Genomic DNA, 22,482 nt, shown 5'->3' on the forward strand with positions numbered 1-22,482 from the left:
TGTGGCACCAACAGCTCCAACCAGCAGTGCTGGGGCAGGAGGTGAGTGAGCTGCCAAGAGCACTGGCAGGAGCCTCACGCCTCGCACTGCAGCCTTGGTACATGATCTCCTGTAGGTGTTAGCACTTGTCTGGATCAGAAAATGCTCAGATGTCCCTGTTTTCTCCAAAAGAGCAAATCACAGAATGCTTAAAACTACCAGAGTCCTGATGTAGCCATTTCAGAGCTGCAGGGGCAGAGAATCATAGAATCATAGAACCATTCAGGTTGGAAAAGCCCCTTGGGATCACCCAGTCCAACCCTCATCCCTACTCTACAAAGTTCTCCCCTAAAACATCTCCACCAACACCACATCCAAACGACCCTTAAACACATCCAGGGATGGTGACTCAACCACCTCCCTGGGCAGCCAGTTCCAGTGTCCAACAACTCTCTCTGTGAAGAAATTGTTCCTAATGTCCAGTCTAACCCTGCCCTGGTGCAGCTTGAAGCCCTTCCCTCCTGTTCTGTCACTGATTACCTGTCAGAAGAGACCAGCACCAACCTCTCTACAATGACCTTTCAGGCAGTTGTAGAGACTGATGAGGTCTCCCCTCAGCCTCCTCTTCCTCAAACTAAACATTCCCAGCTCCTTTCAAAGAATCAGTTCATTTCACCAGGGATCACAGCTGATGGAGCTCCCCAGGACTGGAGACTGGATCCAGCAGCCTTGTATGGAACCACGTGGAAGCAGATCCAGGCCCTGCACAGGGAAACACTGAGCTGCTCCTGGTGTTTGTCACAATATGCCCCAGGAAGACAACCAAGGGCACTGTCAGGAACAGCCCCTGCGCTCATTTAAACAGCTTAATGGTGGCATCTGCAGAAGCCCATGCACAGAACTGTGCTTTCAACCATGAGACAGAGAAATCCTTCCTGGAATGAACTACTACTTTAAATTGTCAAAGCCAATTGTACATTATTTCATTTTATGGTCACATGTAGCAAGTATCTGATAACCAACAAGCCCAAACTGGAAAGATGCTGCTAAATAGACTTGGCAAGAAATCACGGTATTTTAGCCCTCGTTTGTCAATGTATATTTAGGATCCCTTGCTTTCCTTGTAACAGTTTTCCTCAGAAATGTCATGTTCCACCAACTCTTTGCTCTTCCAGGAGTATGAAACTCCTACTTCAAACTTACTGCACTGGCAATCCATCCCACTGCTGGGGCAAGACTGCAGAAGGGAACATGCCCAAGCCAGCAAACCAGATCCAGGAACGCCCTGTTGACAGGAACTGAAGCTCTCAAGTGCCAAGTGATGTGAGCTTCACAGGGCCTGTGGTGATCCAGTGCAACCTCAACATTCAGGGATCCAGTTGTACAGGAGACTTTAAAAAAAAAATATAAAATGCTCATGCTCCCTGCCAAGAGGCAGTTCAGGTACTTTGCTCTCTGACCTGGTGAGACCCTCCTGGATGAAAAAAGAAAGGAACAGGCTGCAACAGGAGGCATGCAGGGCTGGGGAGTCGTGGGGCATCGTCCTCCTGCCTGGCTGCAGGCAGAGGTAGGAGCTGCACAGCTGTAGAGAAACAGGTTCTCTCCCACATCCTTGTGAAACTGGGCCCTCTGCTCCTCACAGCAGTGCCAGAGAAAGCACCACCTCTCACTACAGCAGGAGGAGACACATCAAAGTTCATGGTGCTGACAGTGGAGTCTGTCACCTGCAGGCAGAGCTTGCTACCTGAGGAAATGAAATCAAGACTCAAGCCCTTGAAGGAGAGTGGAGCATGCTGTTGGCAGGAGCACATCACTTGCTCAGTGCTGCTCCACATGAAGCTGGTGAAGATTAGGAAACCAGTGCCACACAGTCTAGCAACAGCCATTTAAAGATCATGGATGTATAAACGAAAGGAGTCCAGAGAACCTGCGTATCCTCACAAAATGTGTACTGCAGGAATGAACACAGGCAGGCAACACAGCCTAACAGCTGAAGCCAAGCAAGAGGATACACTCCCTTTTTGGTCTATTTTTGTCTCCTATAGAAGCTCTCTGCTGTATGCTAACTAGCTGTTTCCTTTGGATAATTAACTGTAGCTAATGCGTATCCGCTCTTGAAAAACTGCAAAGCTCTTGGCAAAGCAGAGACTCTGCCAAGGAATAATTTAAGCAAGAACACAACCATGATTACAGCAGCACAATCAAAGCAAGGGATGATCTCCTCACCCTGAGCAGAAGGCCCATCTGAGGAGCAGGCTCCCTGTGCTACCTCTCTTGGGAAATATCAATTCAGACACCTGTATTGGCAGCCATCCTGAGGCCACTCCAACAAGAGGGACCAAGGGGGATCAAAGATGACTGATGAAATGCATATCAGAGACACAGAGTCTGTAATGGAGCTTAAACCATGTTTACAGTTGGGGAAAAAAAAAACCAAAACACAAAAAAACCCAAAACCAACCAACAACAAAGAGGAATTAACAATAAAATTCACAGTAACAAAATAGAATTTACAATGACAAAATGAGAGCATTCCTCTCCAGGAAACTGAAGACACTCCAGGTGGCTCAAGGGAAAAACATCAGGGCATTGGAAAAGCAAATGCTTTGACAAACAAGAAACCACTAAGAGACAAACAGAACTCTGCAGGGAGGCTCTGGAATCCCACGTTCCATCCACATCACCAAACCCAGCAGTGCCTTTCCCTCAGGAATCTACCAGGAATCCCCCAAATCAAACCCAACTGCTCAAGTGAATGTGCTTAAAATGAAAGAATCTTGATTTATTTTTAGCAGGAAGTTTCTTGCAGGCATTTCAATGCCACACAGCCTGATCTGTGCTGGCTTCAGAGACAACACAGTCAATGATTCCGGTGCCACAGAACCCAAGGCACAATCCCCACATTATGGCTGTGATTTTTCTCCACAGAAAGGGAAAAAGTAATCATGAGAAGCAAGGATTAGTACCTTTAGCAAAAACTGTGCCCACTTGAGCAGCTCGTCCTACCAAGACATCCAGCAAAATCTAAACATTTACATGCCACTGTTAATCATAGAATGAAGTCTTAAATAACCAGCATATTACAAGGCTCTAACAAAGCAAGTAAAAGAAGCAGCAACTAAACTATCAGAGTTTTAAGTCATAAATTTGTCTGAGGGATCTTCCTGGGAACTGGGAAGTCTCACTAGTTCCTTGAGAGACACAGGGGAACCAGCAGGAAGGCATGAAGAGGCCATGTTTGGTTTTGGTTTAAATACACCCAGCTCCTCCCCCCTGTGATATTTTTGTTCCTGAGCCAGCTCCTGAAAGTCAAACAAGGTTATTTTCCCCTCCTTTGTTTTCCTGGGGGGTGGGTTGTTTGGTTTGTTCTTTTCCTCTCCTCTCTCATGCTTCTACCACAAAACCCCAACAGGGGAAGCAATGTCTCCCTTCAGCATGTCCATGGGGCCTGGGTCCCACGGATGCAGGGTGGCTGCCTCCTTGGAGCCCACAGGCAGCTCCTGACCAAGCCTGGCTCTCAACTGGCCTTGAGTTTGTCAAACACTGCTGCTCACACCAAATATACAGAAATGGGAAAACTACTTTACAGGTCAAACAATCAATCACCCAAGACATACCCTTAGGAAACAGGCCAAATAAAAAAAACATGAGGTGACAATTTTTGCCTCCAGTTATTGAAAAGGACTCCTGCAAGCCAAGTGCTCTTCTTTGGATTGATAGGGCTTTAACTATTGCACTGTAGCTGTAAAGACTTGATTACATTCACAAATATTTTAACTTGGTGCTTCCAGAAGACAGATCAACTTGAACTCCATCTGTCAGTTGGTGATTAGAAAGGTTGCTTCAAACAGGATCTGAAGAGCTCACACATGTTAATGATGACTCCTGAAGCTCTCTATTTTAAGTGAGTGATGACTCCAACATATGCAAGAACACAACATAAAGTGAACATTTCTGAAGGGACTACTGCTAAAAAATGCACAAGCTGTTCTCAAGCTGAAGCTGGAGCTCCAGGGGTCACTCCTGTCTTTAGTCACTTCACTAGCAAATGATCTCCTAAGAGCAGGGCTGGTCACACAGATACAGCACTGATAGTAGAGCCACCACACAGTCATAAATGGAACTATCTTAGTCTCACCACTACAAGACTCTGGAGATCTGTTCTGTTTGTATGGGTTGGCAATCACTTGCACACAAACTGTCTGAAGAAAGGTGAAAAGAATGAGTTTAGGATTAAGTTGTTACACTAATCTCAGGAGGTACAATGGGCAGCTGCTGAGCATTCAGATCCACTGGTTTGTTGACAACACATACAAGACCCTAGTGAGTTTGTCTGGCTGATGCACGGGCTCATTTTGTACCTCAGCCCACATTTGCACCTCTCTTCCAGTGTGCAGTATCTCTTCCTTTGCTAAATGCAGTAACCACCAAAGAGCTCATTCCAAAAATACCATCCCCCTGAGCACTGGCACAGTTACTGCTGTCCCCTCTGCAGCTACAGCATTCTGGAGAAGGTGGAAGGAAGAAAAACACCTAACAGCTGTCAAGGAAGACACCCTGGCCCAAGACCTGATTTAACCACCAAGTCCTACAGGACAGTTCTCAAGCAGACCAATCCAGGGCTGATGACACACACTGCATTGGAAGGGGGACATTGGAGAGGGGGGGGCAGAAACCTGAGGGAAACACCTGGATGCCCCAAAACAGCTGCAGATAAAAAAAGTTGATATACTATAATATATACCTATATATTGTACTTTTTACTATCTATATGATCAAAATACTTTCACTTTTGGCCTGAGACAAGCAAGCTGCCCAGTTCTTCTCAGAGGAAGACAAAGGCACAGACATGAGTGCTACAAACTCAGATCAGTTCAGGAAGGTCACATGCCCCATAACCACTGTGCTTACTTGAGCAAAGCTTCAGTGTTCACTGGTCATGAGTAAGTGGGGAATTAGTAACATCGAGGTACCTCTAACAGTGTGAGTTACTGTGTGAGTAGAGGGCTGATGATGTACATTGTAGAACACCCTATTTCCCTGAATCCAGATACATCTTTCACAGGATCATTTGGTTCCAAAATTTAATCTCTCATTCCTTCTCCTTCTCTACTACTCCCTGAAGAGAGGTTACAGTGAGGTGGGGGTTGGTCTCTTCTCCCAAGTTACAAGTGGAAATAACTTGCAAGAGGAAATAACCTCCCCTGGCACAACTTGAGGCCTAGACTGGATATTGGGAACAATTTATTTACTGAAAGGACTGTCAGGCCCTGACACAGGCTCCCAGGGAAGCAGCTGAGTCCCCATCTATGGAGGTATTGAAAAGCTGTGCAGGTGTGGTGCTGAGGGCCATGGGGTAGTGGTGGTCTTGGCAGTGCTGGGGTAGTGGTTGGACTTGATGATCTTATAAGGTTTTCCAACCAAACCAATTCTATTTCAGTGCAAAACCCCTACACATCTCCTGAATCCAGGGTGTAAAACTGCAGCTTCTGGATAACATGGACAGACAAGAAATTGAGATGCCTTTTCCCACAAGTTCCAAGTTCTGTTTTGCAAAAGCAGGGAAAGGAACAACTGCAGATAGGTAACAATTAATCTCTCCTCCAACAGCATTAATTGCCCTATTAAAGCAAGCCACAAAGACTCTCCACTTCTTCCCAAGACGTAAGAGCCTACTGTCCACCCACCAGCTGCACCTTCTACCTTCCAAATTATTTCACCATGACTTCCTCAAGGTATCAACTAGGGAAACATTTACCTATTAAAGCCTTTGGAAAACGGTTGGTTTTATTCTTTGGTTTTCCTCGAGTTATCACAGAGCTTTAAGACAACATTGCACTAGGAAACTGAAAAGCCTGCTGCAGATTTTAAGGCCAACTTACATGTAAACTAGACTGGGTAGAAGTGGGTTACAATAGATATGCCGATTTAAAAAGAAAAACATTAAATGACAGATGAAAACAAGAACATGGTTACCTCTCTAACAAAGGGCAGGAACAGCAAAGCATGTTTATTTTTCCATTTATTGGCACTTCTTTGAAAAATAGCATAAATATTCAACAGAAAAGAGACAAGTTTACTCACACACAACTATTAAACTCCTCTAACTGATGCATCTTTAGAAAAAAAAGACTGGAAGAGACACCAGGAGGTTCATTCTTAAGAAATAAATGAGAATTAAAAAAAAAAAAAAAAGAAAAAGTCTTGCCCTCACCACAAAAGAGTGAATGCACAGCAACTCTTTGGCACATACCTGAAATTGCAAAAGGAAATGATGCCATATTAGACAGGACAAACAGACATGAAACACAAGCTTGTCCTTCTGCCACGGGGAGGAAGGGCAGCCTGAATTCCAAAAGGAACTGCAGTCAGGAAGTTGACTATTACAAGAAGTTAAGAGGAATGAAGTCAGAAGCAAACCATGTCATCTCTTCCTTGAACCCAGTAAAACCATGAAATACATTTTGTTTGCTTTCTACAGTAAGGACATAGGAAACTGGTTGGTGGTCCCCAGGTCTTTGCACTCCAAGTCATCCATGTCTGATCTGGATGGCTGCTGCCAATCAAAGCTTCATCCATGGGAATCTTCCACAGCAGAGTTCAGAGAGGGCTCTTCTCCTGCTTGAGGAAGTTTCCATACTTTTCTCACTTTACTACACATTACAAAGATTTAGTGTTTAAAAATACAACATGTTGCTTCATTATTAACCTCTCTGGGGAGAAGGCTTGAAACCACATAGTACAGACACACTCACACTGGTACCAGTGGGGACTCAGCCTGGGAAGTTCAACTGCACAACAGAAGACAAACACCAAAACCAGCCATCTATGGTGGGGTCTGCATGTTCCTCCTCCTGTTTGGGGAACTTCCGAGTTGAGACCAGGATGCCTCAACCCTTGACTTTTTAAAGGCAGTACAAGAGTCCTGAAACATCTCAGATTACCAAAATCTAGACTTCCCATCAGCATCTGAAGTTTTCAACAGCAGAAATAACTTGATGCCATTGTTTGAGGAGGTGACATCAGGAGACTAAATATGTTTGATCACCTCAGCCTGATTCCTCACTCTATTTGTCCAACAAAAGTCACATATGAAGAAGAACAGTCTGTTAAAATATGCACTTCTGAAATACTAAATACTAAAACCTCAGCATTTAATGCTTTGTGCCAAACATTATTACTATTTTTCCTCTATTAAAAGACCTTTCACAGAGCACCTACCACTCTGATACATCATCTAAATGGGGAAGAAAAACAATACAAACCCCAAGAAGGATGTTTCACACCTAATTTGTGTTCAGTCACAATCACAGAATCAGAGAATTCTGTGATGACCATTAATAATTCATGATCATGAATAAAATCCAACATATAAATCTAAGTTGACAATTTACCAACTTGTTTTTTTGATGTCTATTAGCACACAGAACTGATTAACAGCCAATCATAATAGAACACAAGAATCAGTTCCCCCCTCCCTTTATACTTCCCCTTTCATATGAAGGACAAAAAATATACATATCTAACACTTGGGGAATAAAAACAAATTAGTAAGCTGCTGCCTTGGTTTCAGACTGAGGACAGAGGTGAAAGCTGTCACTACATAATGACCACTTCTTATTAGTGAGGACAAGGTGTGCTGGCTGTTGGAAAGCCAGGTCTTCCACAAGCAGATGTACAGTTATTAGTAACTCAGGCCAAGAAGCCCATCTCCACTGTAAATCCACAAGCTTGCTTACTGCTGTTAGCATCACTTATGTTTGCAATTCAAATGCTTACTATATTTTAGTAAATGTCATACAAATCACTAGAAATGTGAATTCCTCCTCAAGGAACTATTCTGGAAGTTTTCTAGAAATAATGACATTTCTGGAAGTTCCTATGAGGAACAGAATCAGTTACACACAATAGGAAGTCTTACTGATAGCCAGTCTTTTCCTTGGTGTCCATGAGCAGACTTCTGCTTCTTAATTAATTGGCAATTTAGCCGTAAGATCTACTGGTAAAAAAGGAGATCTGGAGTCAGGAAGTGAGACTGGAGAGTCTGTGCTGGTGCCAACTTCAGCTGGTGAGTCACAGGAAGAGCCTGCACTGCTTCTGTTGTCATCAAGAGCATGTGAGGACAGACTGAAAACAGAGTAACATTAAGACAGGAGAAATGAGGCAGGCTTCTCAAACAGTAGCTTCCATGCATCATAAAGCCATTTCAAAACAAATGCGCATCTCTGAAGGAGCACTAAGCCCTGTGATTGGAAATATATCTGCAACTGCAACCCTTGCAGTCACTTCCAAACAGACAAGCAAAATTCTGCCCATTTCCTCCTCCAGAAGCCACATGCAGGTGAGGTGAGCAGCACTGGGCTCAGCAGCTTGTTGAAAGCTTCACCCTGTTTCCTACAAGGTCCTGGGCCTATATCCAGAGGCCTCTTTTGTCAGGAGAGCCAATGCTGAACTGCACATCCTGCAGCTCTACCATTCACTACATATTTCCCAGGACACAACATTATAACTATAGGTGACCCGTCAACAGTAACAGCATCAAAACGTTTCCAAGTGACCATCCCCTAAGCCCGAAGGCCACGCCTCCCGTGAGCAGGGTGTGCAGAAGGGTGTGTTCTTCGAGTACCTTTAAAACACCTCTTTTATTATTGCCCCTGCAATGGGCTCACAGCCACACAGATCAGCTGAGGGGCAAAAAGGACAAATGTACTTTAACAACCCTGCCACGGGGGGTGTGTGGGCACACCCTGGGTATCATTCACCTCTTGACAAAAATGCTACATCAAAACGCCTTGCTGTTCCAAGTCGTTATCACTTCTTCCATAGTACTTTTTATCTGCTCCCAGCAGGGAGGGTCAGACAGACTAATTTCCTCCATGACTAAGGGGAAGGAGAAAAAAAGAATAAAAAGAACCAAGCCCACCCACAAGCATGAACGTTCACATTTCATTGCAGCTTGAAATGAGACCCCAAAAATTGCCAGCCAAGAGTTCTCTTTTCCTAAACATGCTCAGCTCCCACACACATGAAGCTTGTTAACAGTCAGTCCTAGAAAGAGTCCAACTCCAGTGAGTATTACCACCCCTTTACTGTGTTAATCTCAGTGTTTCAAAATTATGGGATGTATTAATAATAAAAAAGCAATTTCATGCATGATCATTGCTAGATGAAAAAAGACTTGCAGTGTTTCTGACGAAACCAACACAATAAGTAGCACAGCATTTACCATCCCCCAAGGTCTGCCTGATGAGACACTTCAGAGGCAAGCATGTTGGTGGATCCTTGGAATAACCTTTTTGGATGATCTTCTATTTCTGTTCCACCTTTGGCAAGACATAAGGAGTGATAACAATTACTACTCTTTTAAACTAAAATCTGCTTTCAATGGGCAAGAGAGCAAACAGAAGAGAATTCCAAACTTGTTACAATCTATTGAGTGTTCTAGGTAAAGCATAGAAGTTGAATGCTGAAGTTGCAAAGACTGTCTGCTTCTTGGAAACATTTTAATCCAAGCTTCAGGCAAGTTTAGTGAGTTATGAACTGGGGTTTAGTATCAGATATTTATTCTTCACTAGTGAAGAATAATCTTTTTGGTTCAGTTAATCCAGCTATCAGTTACTAGCTCCACCAAAGCAGAGAAGCTGAGAATAAGGAAAGCTTGGTTTCCTTTTGCAATCAATTAAAACAAGGCCCAGGATTATCACTAAACTTAATATATTGACTTTGATTTCCAAATACACCAGTAGAAGAGAAGATGGATAGATGCTCAAACAAGCTATGACAGAACTCAGCTAAAGTATTTCAAAAGCTGTCTCAGAGCCAGAAGCATTCTGTTACAAAGGTGAAGCATGAAGATATAAAAACAGATGCAAGAAAATAACTAGGAGTTAAACTTGGAAGAAAAATGTATGATGATAGAGAAGCATTTCCCAATCAAGCTGTGAGGTGTCTACTAGGTCCCTGCATCAGTTTTTGGTTTTGAAGGGTGATTTTATATCTACAGGAGCTGTGTGCTCCAGTGAGCCAGGCCTTTCAGCTTGTGAAATACACCAATAGTTGTATTTCTTGCTTTGCTAAGCAGGATACATGAGGTTTTTATCAGATCTGTATGACTACAGCAATGGAGAGACATTAGAACAGGACAACAGTTAGTTCTATGGAACAGTAAGAGCTACTTTAACTATTTGTCTTATCCTCACAAACAGTTGTTTACTTGGTCATCTGTAACACTGTCTATTTCTGGTCACTCTTTGAAATATCAGCCAACTTAAAAGAATTATGAGGAAAGCCATAGGAATTATTATAAAATTAACACACTGGCATGCTGGCCAAGATCAAATACTATTACCTTTCCTTTTGATTGACCCAAGAACACTTGGTCGAATGCAGTTGATTGGACTCTGGCTTCTCCTGCTAAAAGAAGGCACATGTCATACTGATATCCCCATTAATAGATGCAGCCTGGAAACATATAAAGAATCAAAAGACATTCAGATAATAAACTACTAAGTGAAAACAGTAAGAAAATAGGCATTAAAGCAGCTTGTCCAAAGTGATTTTTTATTTATTTTTTTTTCTCTGAAGAAAAATCTTAACAGGAAAAGTTTAATCACATTATTTCACAGCTGGGGCAGCCTAGAAACTCCCATCTAGGCCTTGACTAGATATCAACTGACAGACAACAAAGGGCCTAACTAAATGTGACAGTATGCCCACATCCTTCAAAAAAAATATCCATTGCAACTAAAACTTGAATCAGTAACAAACCCAAGAGCTGTTTAATTAGTTTTTCTCCCCTTAGAATTCAATTCCTTAAGATGTGATTAACAGCAGTACAGACTATACTGAGAAGACATACTACAAGGCAGCCCACTTCCCCAGTGTTACCACAGGAAGATTTTAACAAACACTTTAGAGCATAAAACCTAAAGATTACATGAAGATATAAAGTTGTACTTGTGATCAGAAATCAATTATGTATATAAACAAATCCTGGTATTTCAGAAGCCTACTGTGAACAAACTATGCCAGTTCTCTAGCACTGTTATGAGCTGGCACTCACCTTGAAAACCGCCTGGTTGGACTTGGGCTGGGACTTGGAGGTAACCCACTGCTGCTCACCAAACTTTGCAAAGATGGTGAGAAACATTGCTGAGAGCAGAACAGATGGTGTTATTTGTGAAGAAACACTGTATCACACCCATATGGTGACAACTTTATCCCAGGTAAATAAGGGACCCACTGACAATTTGAGCAACCAAGCACTGTGGCTGAGGCCACCAAGATTCCACTTCTTGTTACTGAGACACAAAGATTTAAAACTTGGACAGATTCCATTTTCATGCAGAATACATGCAAGTTGACAAGGATTTATTCAACCAGAGTCTGGTTAAACAGACTGTGGTTCATAAAATAAGAACATATGTCCCTTCAGGTAATTCCAAGAGGAAAGCAAATAAAGAATAAGGTTTATTAACCCCAGGTTAACAGCTGAGCACTCCCCAGAAATTCACATCCTCAAGATGGGAAACTGCTGGCTGGTATTTTCTGGTTTGGTTCGTTTGTGGTTGATTTTAGGTTTCATTTAGTTACTCTCTATTTTCTTGTTTGCAACTGAAGCAGAAAGGAGCAGGTGGCTTAATCTTTTGCTATTAATCTGGCTGAACTTATGTAGCACTACTCAAGACAAAACCATTACCATGTTTTGCTCACCTTCCCTATTCCTCTGGTAGGTGAAGGAGCTGGAGAAACTGGGACAAAGTCTACTTGCTTTGGTGATGATGATTTATCAAAATCATTGTCGCTCTGTGAACAGGAGATATAATTAATCTGATGAGCAAGCACCTTAAGATGAAAAGAACTGATTGTTGTGGAATGAGGAGGATGCCAAAGTTATCCTCATCATAGTCATAATTTTTAAGTAGCTTTTTATGAACTTATACTTAACAACCACCAAAAGAGCCTTAAACATGACTTGGTATCAGAAGATGGAAGAATATTTGAATGAGCAGACATCCATGCAATTTTCTTTTGACACAGCAGCCCTAGGAACCCACATGTATTCTTGAACAACTGATAATTCTGCATCTTTTTAGTGTGAAAAATGGCTGATCAAAAGCAGTGAGATACTAACACTTTAACTGTAGGCCAAAATATAAAAGAAAATGTTGACATGAGAGAGTCTCTAGTGTCCTGATACTGATAATAGAAACACAAATTAAAGCATGAATGCATTACCAGGCTCAAGCTCTCCTCCCATGAGTGGCTCATCTGCATTGCTACTTGCACTTCTCTATAAAGAAGAAAAAAAAGGTATTGTCCCAGGCCCACAGAAGACTGCATGAACTCTTCTAGTTTGCCTTAGAACTTACCTTTCACGCACGGTTTCTCTGTTCATCAAATTCATTCCTTCTTCCTAAAACATTAGCAGATGAAAAATTAAGGAAAAAAAGAGAAAGCTTTGCTAGAGCAAATCACAAAAGTTCTAATTTCATTTCACTTGGGTATGCAGAAAACGTAACTCATCTTGGTTAAGCAACTATGATGTTAAGGTCTCACTCCATGAAAAGGAGCAAGGGGGGAGGATGGAAAAGAGATGCAGCAACTGACACCACCTCTGAAGAAATGCTTGTGGGAGTTGGTTGTTTCTCAAGCAGCTTTTTACATTTTCATTACTATCCAGGACATAGATACACAACCATGAACAATGATACTATGAACCAAAAATCTTGCAGGTGCTAGTGTATCTTTATACAGTCTAGTACAGATACTAGAAAATACAGCTACTGGAAACTATCACAGATCATTCTCACAAGCATGGCTGGATCCTTACCTTATCCTCTGTGTTAGTAACTAACTAGATGGTCAGCAAATCATTTGCAGTGCAATAGGCTTTTTTCTAAAACATCCATTAAACATTATTAAAATGGATCAAAGGTGTAAAATTACATGAGAGGTTAACACCAAGTTAAAGTACAAACTTGACTCAATCCCCTCTTAGTCATGCACCTTTCCTTAAAACTGAGTACTGAACTAGCAATTGCCCTAATTCAGCCCAGATCCAGAATAAAAGTTCAACTAAACATCTTAATAATCTTCACCATATGGAGGAGGAATCTTACTAACATAGTTCAATGTGTGGTTATTTGCTAAGATCTGAAAGAGATCGGAAGTAAATCACACACCTGTGCCAGGAAGTTCACATGACATGGCACTTCAACATGCAAATTTCATGATCAAACACAAATTAGGAAATGTCATTGTTTGCTTTGTTAAATGTGTGGAACAAATATAAATACAGAAGTATTTAAAAACTCTGAATTACCAAACTTTACTCCATGAAATACAGCAGAGCCACAGCAGTTCATTCCCTTGTGCTCATCATATTTACATATTAGTCCTAAGCTTTTTTATGTTGATAAAGACAGCTCTACAACGGACCTGAGCGCTTCAGAGTCTCTGAAGACACTTACTTACATAATGAAAGCAATCTGTTACTTTCTTACTAGCCATGCACCTTAAACATCTGGGGTGAGAAGCAAAGTGCCTTCAATCATTTCAGACACCATACCCTGAAAATGCTGTCTGAAGCATTACTTTCTTTTAACCCTGTAAAAATCAAACCTATCTGCTGAAAACTAACAAGCTAAGAACAAAAAAATGTAAAAAAAAAAAAAACATCAAGCATCTTCAAGACAATTTTATAAACATTCTATTGTAAAAAGTTGATCTAAAATGGAGGAGTCACAAGAGTCTCTGCTTGTTGATTTTAAATCTTGAACCTTCAGCCTGCAGTCTGCTGTCTGGTAGCAGTGCTATTTAAGCCTGCTCAGATATTTGCCACACACTCCCCTCCCTTCCCAAGTGTTTGCTCTTGTGCCCTTCCCCCTCTGCTCCTGCTGTCACAGCACAAGTACAGTGATCTGGATAAGAAAAATTATACAGATGAAAAATAGTCCCACCAGAGGAGTCTAAACTATTTTTTTAGCCAGGGTGCTTCCTTATCCAGTTCATGTTCTGGCTGCACAAAAGCCTTGTGCCAACACAACTTAAGGAACACTTTTGTTATTGGCCCTGAATATTTATGCTGGCACAACTGCCAAAAACTTGGTGAAACTTTACCCCAAGTGTTTACATTCAAGGTTCCCTTCCTAAAATGTCCATTTTAAGATTTCCCTTGCAGCTCCAATCTTCTTTTCACTATAAGATGCCTTCTAGTTCATGACATTTAAAGCTCAGCACACAAGGTACAGCCTTTACATTTGAAAACACCTTGAAGTGTAGACTGCAGCAGACTCTACTAGTTTCAGACTAAAATCTGTAGCTGTTTGAAGGCCATTACACTGCAAAAAACCCCACAAAAAACCCAACCACCTATAAAAAAAATTAAAATGTGAAAAAACTGGAACCTGTGCTCACCTGTTTGATTTGATGAAGGCGGCTGCTAGGAATGCGGAGAGGAGACGATGGCACAAACTGCAAAACAAACCACAGACAACTGAGACACTTGGAAACTGCAGGAGAAAGGACTGAAGGGTGCAGGAATACTAGAAACCACCCTGCAGTGGTACCCCAAACTAAAAATATATCTGTTTGTTGTGTGCTTGTGGTCTTTTTTTCTTTCTCTCTAAAAAAACAAACAGCAAGCTGTTTTTCTCACAGAAGATACTAGCCTAGAACACTCACAGAGAGGATGTCTAATGTTTGAGCCAGAATTTAGTCACCATAATGTACACCACTAAAGTCTAACAGGTCCCAGGTTTCCACTTGCTATTTCTGTTGTCCCGTTCAAGTCAGCTTTACTCTTATACTGGGCTCCCAAAAATCCTGCGCACCTAATAAGAATTCCTCCAAGCTGTACCAGCCACTGTGGACCTTGAATTGACCTTGATTCTCATAGAGAGAAAAGGATCTGGACAATAGTACATTCCTGCTTATTCACTCTGTCACTCCACATGCATTTGTTTCACTCATCATATTATAATTTTATGACTGTGATCCACATATTTTTAAGGTTTGACATTAACAGAATATATATGAAACCAGTGGCTTGTAGTGTAAAATAAAAATGAGAAGAAGACAGTTCAGTGTTCCTCTGTAGGATATAATGAGCTAACTAAACCCACTGACTCTGAGGAACCTACATCTTGTCTGCAGCAGTCATGATCCTTGCTTCGACACTGCTTAAAACTCACTTTGTTCCTGTTTGTAGTCCCTTCATGTCATTCTTGTGAAAAGAAACCTTGGTCACTTTTAATGGATACTTGTTAAAGCAGACTGAATGTGTTTGTTAAAATGTTGCTACTCAAATTTCCAATGTTTTTAGAAAGCACAAAGCTTAATAAAAAACATTACAAACTATCACAGTATCACACGGCAGAGAAACACCTTCCCCTTCCTGCCTTCTCCAAGACGTTAGAGAAGCTTTGGCACTGAAGATAAGGTTTCAAAGTGCCAGTCTGGCAGGCAGCACAGCCAAAGTCAGCAGCCACCTGCCCCTGGGGCCTCTGCCCTCCCACTGCCAGCCCTGCAGTGCCCTCTGCCTTCTGCCAACACAACCACTTGTGGGGCCACACAGTGAACCCCAACAGGGGACTTACCTAGCCTAAAAAAAATTTAAAAATTAAAAATAATCAAACAAATAGCCAAGCATCTAACCACAGACTAAAATGCTTGGTTTGAATGACAAAACAAAAACCCCAACCACTCCAACAAAACCCATCAAAACACTTACTACATCACTAGATGCCACTGATCTCTTCTGGAAGGCAATAACCAGCAGACCCTAAGCCTAGCTGACCCTTCCTGGGCAATCACATGTGGTGTCAGAAAACTGCAGATTAAGCCCCAGCCAAAATGGCATAGCTGCCACTGTAGTCATAATTATGAAGGAGCTGGAGTCTGAGACTTGGAGAAGCTACTCAAAAAAGGAAAGGATTTAGAATTCAACTGAACAACTGGGAGAACCACAACAGCCCTGAAGATGGAACTAGACAGATCATGTGTCAGAGCATTTCAGTAACTGCTGCTGCTCCCATGACAGTGAACACAACACACACCAAAGACTAATCATTTTTCCCCATAAAGTTCAACAAAACATATTTTAGCTTTATGAGCACAGCTAAATATTAACACAGTTCAGTCACTTATTGAATCCTTTAACTCTCTGTATTAGAGTTTACACTGCAATAAATCTTGGATTAGTTTTCCTAGATACAAAAAAGTGGGTTTTGAAGTACACTTTGTCAACTTCTTTTTGTTAAATTTAATTTACTAAAGTAGATGTCATCTAGCTCCTTAGTATATCTCTTAGCATCATAACACTACACTTACTACTTTGCTATAGCAATACCAGGTGAAGTTGCAGAGGGTCCTTAATGCTTAGATATTAATTATTTTCACAAAATCATTTTCCTATGGATGATCGACCCCAGTCTAAGACCACAAAAAGATGAGATAATTTTTAAGTTCCTTTCCAGTTCCATCCTCCCCACCATCTTCAACACAAACAGGCCATAATTCAAGGAAATACTTTTTTTACAGAAGTATCCTGGTTCTGTTAAAGAGGCAAACCTTTGCTGAAATAACTGTCTGTCCTGATTTTAAAAGAGCTAAGGGGGATCAGCTAAGAAAGTAGGAAAGCAGTATCCTTCAACCATTAACATGGGGCTAACAAATAGTTTCTAAAGCATCTTCAAAGGGTAACTCAGGAAAACAAAATAATTGATGTTAGTGTTACAGGGACTTTGTTTCCCATACTTAAAAGAAAATCTATACTACTCCCCTCTGACCCCAACAAAGCTCAATTTTTCCAAAACATTAATTTAAACTGAAGGCAGCTGCATGTCATCCTGTGTCTGTTTCTTAAAGCCTTCTTAGGGGAAAAAATACATTTTTGGTTATACATGAAAGTCTCACCAGAGATTGAAATAACTACTCCATGCACCCTAACCCTTTAAGGGTCAGCAAATCATGCTGCCTTTGTGATCCTGTTCTAAACCAAACTCACTGTGCCACAATTTGTAGGATACTAAACCACAAGATAACAGAAGCTGATAAAAGCTGAAATCACAAATAAGTATCTCTAAGAGATGTAGAATAATTCATCCTAGAAGTCTCAAGATTCATGTTCTATCAAGCCAGTTAGATCATGCTGTATCAGTTGCTAATCACAATAGTCTGTTCTCTCATTACTCTTTAAAGGAGTTATGAGATCAGACCATCATTGCACTTCTCTTTTCTCAAAAATCAGGAATGATTAGCACGTTAGTTACTGAACAACAACACATTTATGTAATCAGTTTTCTTCGTGAACCACCTCTTACTCCACCTTAGAACATCTGCTTGCATTTTATAAACAAAGTTATGTTCACAATGGAATATAAGTACTCTCCAAGGCTAAATGGTTTATAAATAAAATTTCACTATAGCTACAGCACATTAATGTCACAGTCTAGAGCCTTGTTTCTGAAAGTATGTGGTATAAGTTTCACAGACTAGAACCTCATTCTCTTCTTTAATCCTGCTTGCACACTTCTGCTTTGGGCCCAATGCAGGTGATCTAGGTTTTCTTACCAGGCTGTGGCGACTCATCACTGTGGTGCTGTTCCTGCGGGTTCGCAGAACGCTGGCCTGGAACACCTGGGAGTTATCGCTGGGAAAAGAAACACTCGTCAAATGCAAAAGCCATTTCCTTCCTACCAAAAAGCACCTCTTCATATGAAGCTCAGTTTCACATGCTATGACAGCTGTCATTTCAGGAACAAGCACTCAAGAGGCAGGTATGCAAGAACTCTTTTCGCTTGTTGGCAGAGAGTGGAAAGCGAACTGCTCTTCCCCAAGCCCCAGCTACTTCAATTAATGACTTTAAATTAATTATATTGAGTCTTCAGAATAAGTGAAAAACCTGTGAAGACCTGATCATTTCTGTGGGAATCTCTGATGTCTGGAATGGCTGCAGCTTGCATATTGCTTTCAATGTCATTCAAGAGACCAAACTTACAAATGGCATATAACCAGTAACTGGAACCAGATTCAATGGCACAGATAAAATAGAATTAAAAAGAGCAGTACACTGATAAACCTTATCACTCCAAACATTTAATAAGTTCTGAGGTTTTTTCCAGGAGAGGTTAAGTTAAACATAAAGTACAACCCGTTTTTAAAGCCCTAAGTCTTTTGAGCAGTCACATTTCTGACCAGGAAGCAGGGTGTCCATTTAAATAAAGTGGGATTAGTTATTTGCCAGAAAATGAGCTCCTCTCTCAAGGCAACTTTAGTCCCATTGAATCCTAGAGCAAGTTTCACTGATCATCACTCACGTTCTCAACAGCCATTGACCAGCTCTTCATGAATGAAACTGCAAAAATTAAGTAAGTTTTAGAGTCACTAGGATAAAAGTTTTGAACCACAACCCTGCAAACCCCACACCTAAAAATCACTGAGAAACTGCACAGGCAAACCCACCTAAATGTTAGACTGGAATTAGATCCAAATTACAAGAAGTCACTGGGTTGTATCTTTGTCTTAGCTGCTAACCTGGGATGAACCTCTGCTATGAAGACAGGCAGAGGGAGTTGAGGCTGTTCAGCCTGGAGAAGAAGGCTCTGGGGAGACCTCAGAGCACCTTCCAGTGCTTGAAGGGGCTCCAGGAAAGCTGGGGAGGAACATGGGACAAGGGCTTGTAGTGAGTGGACAAGGGTAATGGTTTTAAACTGAAAGAGGGGAGATTTAGGTTAGACATCAGGAAGAAATTCTTCACCATGAGGGTAGGAAGGTGCTGGAACAGGTTGCCCAGGGAGGTTGTGGCTGCCCCATCCCTGGAGGTGTTGAAGGGCAGGTTGGATGAGGCTTGTGCAGCCTGGTCTGGTGGGAGGTGTCCCTGCTCATGCAGGGGGGTTGGAACCTGATGATCTTTAAGGTCCCTTCCAACCTCAACCATTCTATGATTCTATGAACAAAAGCACTGCACAAGTGCAATTTCTTAAAACTAATCTGACCAACATCATTACCTTGGTCTAAAAGCTGATAAATCATAATGCACTTTAAAGACTCATCACTAACAGAATACTCCAGTTTAAAATGCACCCATCAGACTTGTCAGTTTTCAATAGCTTTGATCTAGCTGTAAATAAAATATAAACAGAGCTCATACTGAGAAATAAAAGCCAATAGGAATGGATACAACCACTCAGCTTTTAGCCAAGAAGTATGCATTGACTCTCTTTCTCTAAACCTTCAAGTACCAATGATTAAACTTAATTTACAGTTCTCAAGTTTCACTCAGTTTATGCCCAAGAAGTCAAACCATTGCCATTGGCTAGATGATGGAACAGGAGAAATTGAAGGGATCTATGACATGATGTTGAAAGGTGAGATTTACTGTCTCAAACAGCTACAACTCCTTTGTAGTGTAAGTGCACTGGTTGGGATGCAAACACAGCACAAACACAGACATCACAAACACAAAGTACTTCCTGAAGTCCAGGGCTTGGATGGAGAAAACAGGTTGGAATGATTCTGTAACACCTTACCACAGGCTCAGTCCAATATTCAGTGCTAACTAGAAGAGAGGGAGAGAAAAAGCCCTGCAATATCCTTATCTTTAACCTCCCTTAAAAAAACACAAGAGCTGGTCAGAGCTCAGACTTCCTTTCACAGAAAATTCTTACAGCTCCCATTAAAAATAAATATTATCATAGAATGGTTTGGGTTGGAAAGGACCTTAAATATGATCTAGTTCCAAACCACCTGCTATGGCTGCTCAACCACAAGAGACCAGGTTGCTCAAAGCCTCATCCAACCTGGCCTTGGAACACTTCCAGGGAGGGGGTATGAAAACAAGAATCAAAAGTTCTGTTAAAGGTGACTTCTGTGACTTAAAACATTCCTCTTAAAAATGTGATCTGGCTCTACAGTAACTCATTCTCCAAGCTCCTTACTACATCTGATAATGAAGAAGTCAAAACAGGAGGCAGAGTAAAAAAAGCAAGCTGTTCCAAGAGCAAGAATGTTTGATTCAGTTTACCCAACAACACCATCCTGGTAAAAACTGAAGTTTCTTGCCAAGAGCCGCAATTTTGAAAAAGTTTTCTGCTGGAAAATTCCTAACTAACAGGCAAACCACTGCAACCACCTCAAATTAGTCCAATGGCATTTCAGTTTAATTTCTATGAACACGCAGTGGTCAGGGCATGCACAGTTTCAGGGCTAGAGCTCAGGCTTCCCCTCCCACCTGCCCAGACCCTGAATAAATAACCTGTTTAACACATTATTATGGATATTCTTTTGTTGTTGTTCCTTGTTTTTTGGGTTTTTTTTAAGAGTCAAGGGTCTCACAGTTTGTAAGAAACACCTCATCTCAGTTACACCATTAGTTTACTTGCTCAGAAATCTCCCTGAGAAACAACTGCTATTCACAACAGTTCTATACTGCACAGCAACATACATGGATAGATGTTTAATTATGATTATGTCAAAGAATCACAATTATATTTACTTAACATTAAATTATGACAGAATATGACAAAATTATGGCAAGACTTAGTGTTTCCTCTGAACCTTAACGTACTGTTAACCATTTTAGTACAAAATGTCAGGAGATTTGTTCATCACTCGATACACGGTTCCTTACAGTATCATGAAGTTTAAGAAAATAACAGTACTCATCACATACTAAACTATGTCTTATAAGGTTTATTGTCAATATGCTCTCCCAAACTGCAGATATAATACTAGCAGCAGCACATGGACCACTGTGAAGTTAGATGGTGGCCACACCATGAAGCAGATGGGGGCATCTCCCAGCTTCATGAGAGCCTTGAGGAGCCATGAACTAGTTATAAACTTCATCAAAAACCATACAAGTGACCACACATACCTGAGAGCTCTCCTTCTAGCCCTTGCCTGTCGCCATCTCAACCCTGTCAGCTGAAGAGGGCTAGACCTGGAGCACAAGGCATACATCCAGCCCCTTGCAAACACCACCTGCCAGAGGCTGGTGGCAAGATCCACGCTCACAAAACTAGGATCATCTCCAAAACTCCAGAACAACCGATAATAAAGTTTTATAGACGTGCAAAACTATGTACCTTTCAAGGTGCCAGAAAACTACGCTCTTCACCCAGCTGTTCCGAAAGCATGTACTCGTAACTGCGCACAGTGCAGCTGCTTATTTTATCAAACTGGAACCGTTACATTGTTACTTCACCTACAACAAGGGTCACAACTTTACCACCGCGCACTGTCTCGCAGCCGCACAGCAGACCCCGATGAAAACTAACCGTGCGTTTTGAACAAGCTACAGCATTCCCCCCCAGGCTCTCCTGCAGCCCTGCGCACACCCCTCCGGACCCGCCTGTCCCCACGGGTGATGCTCCGCGGAGCCGCGGCCTGTGCGGAGAGGCGAGGCCTGACGCCGTGCCCGGCGGGACGGGGCAGCGCGAGGAGCCCCGAGCATCCCCCGAGGGTGACGGACAGCACTGCCAGCGCCCTCCCGCCGGGCCGGGCCGGGCCGGGCCGGGCCCTCCCGCGCTCACCTGAGCCCGTGGATGAGCGGGGCGCTGTTCGAGCGCCTCAGGCCGCCCCCGTCGCTCGGGGCCGCGGCGCTCCCCGGCGGCAGCTCCAGGTCCAGCTCCATTTTCTCCTGAGCCATCGCGGCAGCGGCTCCGGCTCCTCCCGCTCCGCCGCGACGCCCATTCACTGCCGGTGCCCGCAGCGGCTCCTCATGCCGCCGCTCCCCCCGGCCCGGCGCGGCGCGGCCGCCCCTACAGGCCCCGCGGGCGGCGCCGCAGGCAGAGTCCGGGGGCGCGCCGGGCCCGGCCGACGGGGCGGCCCCAGCAGCGCCCCATGCCGGGGGCAGCCCGGGGGGCGGCCCGTTCCCCCTCCCGCTGGCGCCGACGGACGAGCCCCTGGGCCGCGGCCCCGCTGCCCGCGCCGGTGCAACCGCGGCCGCTGGGGAGGGAGCGCGCCCGGGACCGGCCCCGCGCCCGCACGCACCGCGCATGCGCGGCAGCCGCGGGGCCCGCCCGGCCGGAGGGGAGGGGGGAGGTGGTGCGGCGGGGGCGCATGCGCAGTGTCCCGGGGCGGCCGGGCCGGGGCGGCCTCGTCCCTGGGGGCTTCCCCTCGGGGTGGGTTTGTCGCCGAGCCGCTCGGCAAGGACAGCCCAAAACTGGGGGACTGAGGCGGGATGGGGAGCGCAGCCGTGGCGGCTGAGGTGAGGCGACAGAGAAGCCGGCGCGGCCTGCCGGCGGGAGGGCCCTCGCGGGGTTCCCTGAGGCGCCGGGGCTCCCTCAGGCGCTGCGGGTACATGAACACGTGCTTGGAGCCTTCAGCCACGTTTTGGATGTTGTTGCCTTTTTCCCTAGCGCTATTCCGGGACATCTGCTGCTTTTTTTCTGTTCGTAGTGGCAAGGCCATAGTAACTCCACAAGAATAATAAATAGCAACATCCACATGGTCTGGCGATGTGGTCACGTTCTGCAGGTCGCTTTTGTGTTAGCGGAG

The 22,482-nt window shown here is 43.3% G+C and overlaps 1 protein-coding gene across 2 annotated transcripts; it reads right to left on the reverse strand.

Moving 5' to 3' along the window:
- Window positions 1-5,984: 5,984 nt before the first annotated feature.
- LOC127389593 (P2R1A-PPP2R2A-interacting phosphatase regulator 1) lies at window positions 5,985-21,966 on the reverse strand. Of its 2 annotated transcripts, none has more exons than XM_051630251.1 (10): window positions 21,516-21,966; window positions 17,554-17,632; window positions 14,398-14,454; window positions 12,351-12,394; window positions 12,217-12,271; window positions 11,692-11,784; window positions 11,042-11,130; window positions 10,328-10,392; window positions 9,206-9,302; window positions 5,985-8,106 (listed from the first exon to the last, which is right to left on the reverse strand). In XM_051630251.1, exons 1-10 carry the CDS (start codon window positions 21,629-21,631, stop codon window positions 7,947-7,949), a joined length of 855 nt encoding a protein of 284 aa, XP_051486211.1. In that variant the 5' UTR covers window positions 21,632-21,966; the 3' UTR covers window positions 5,985-7,946. The 2 variants fall into 2 exon arrangements, with proteins under 2 accessions (XP_051486211.1, XP_051486210.1); XM_051630250.1 differs by having other exon boundaries at window positions 10,328-10,389; window positions 21,516-21,717.
- Window positions 21,967-22,482: the final 516 nt, after the last annotated feature.

The sequence above is a fragment of the Apus apus genome, chromosome 12 (assembly GCF_020740795.1).
Source record: "Apus apus isolate bApuApu2 chromosome 12, bApuApu2.pri.cur, whole genome shotgun sequence".
Classification (NCBI taxonomy): Eukaryota; Metazoa; Chordata; class Aves; order Apodiformes; family Apodidae; genus Apus; species Apus apus.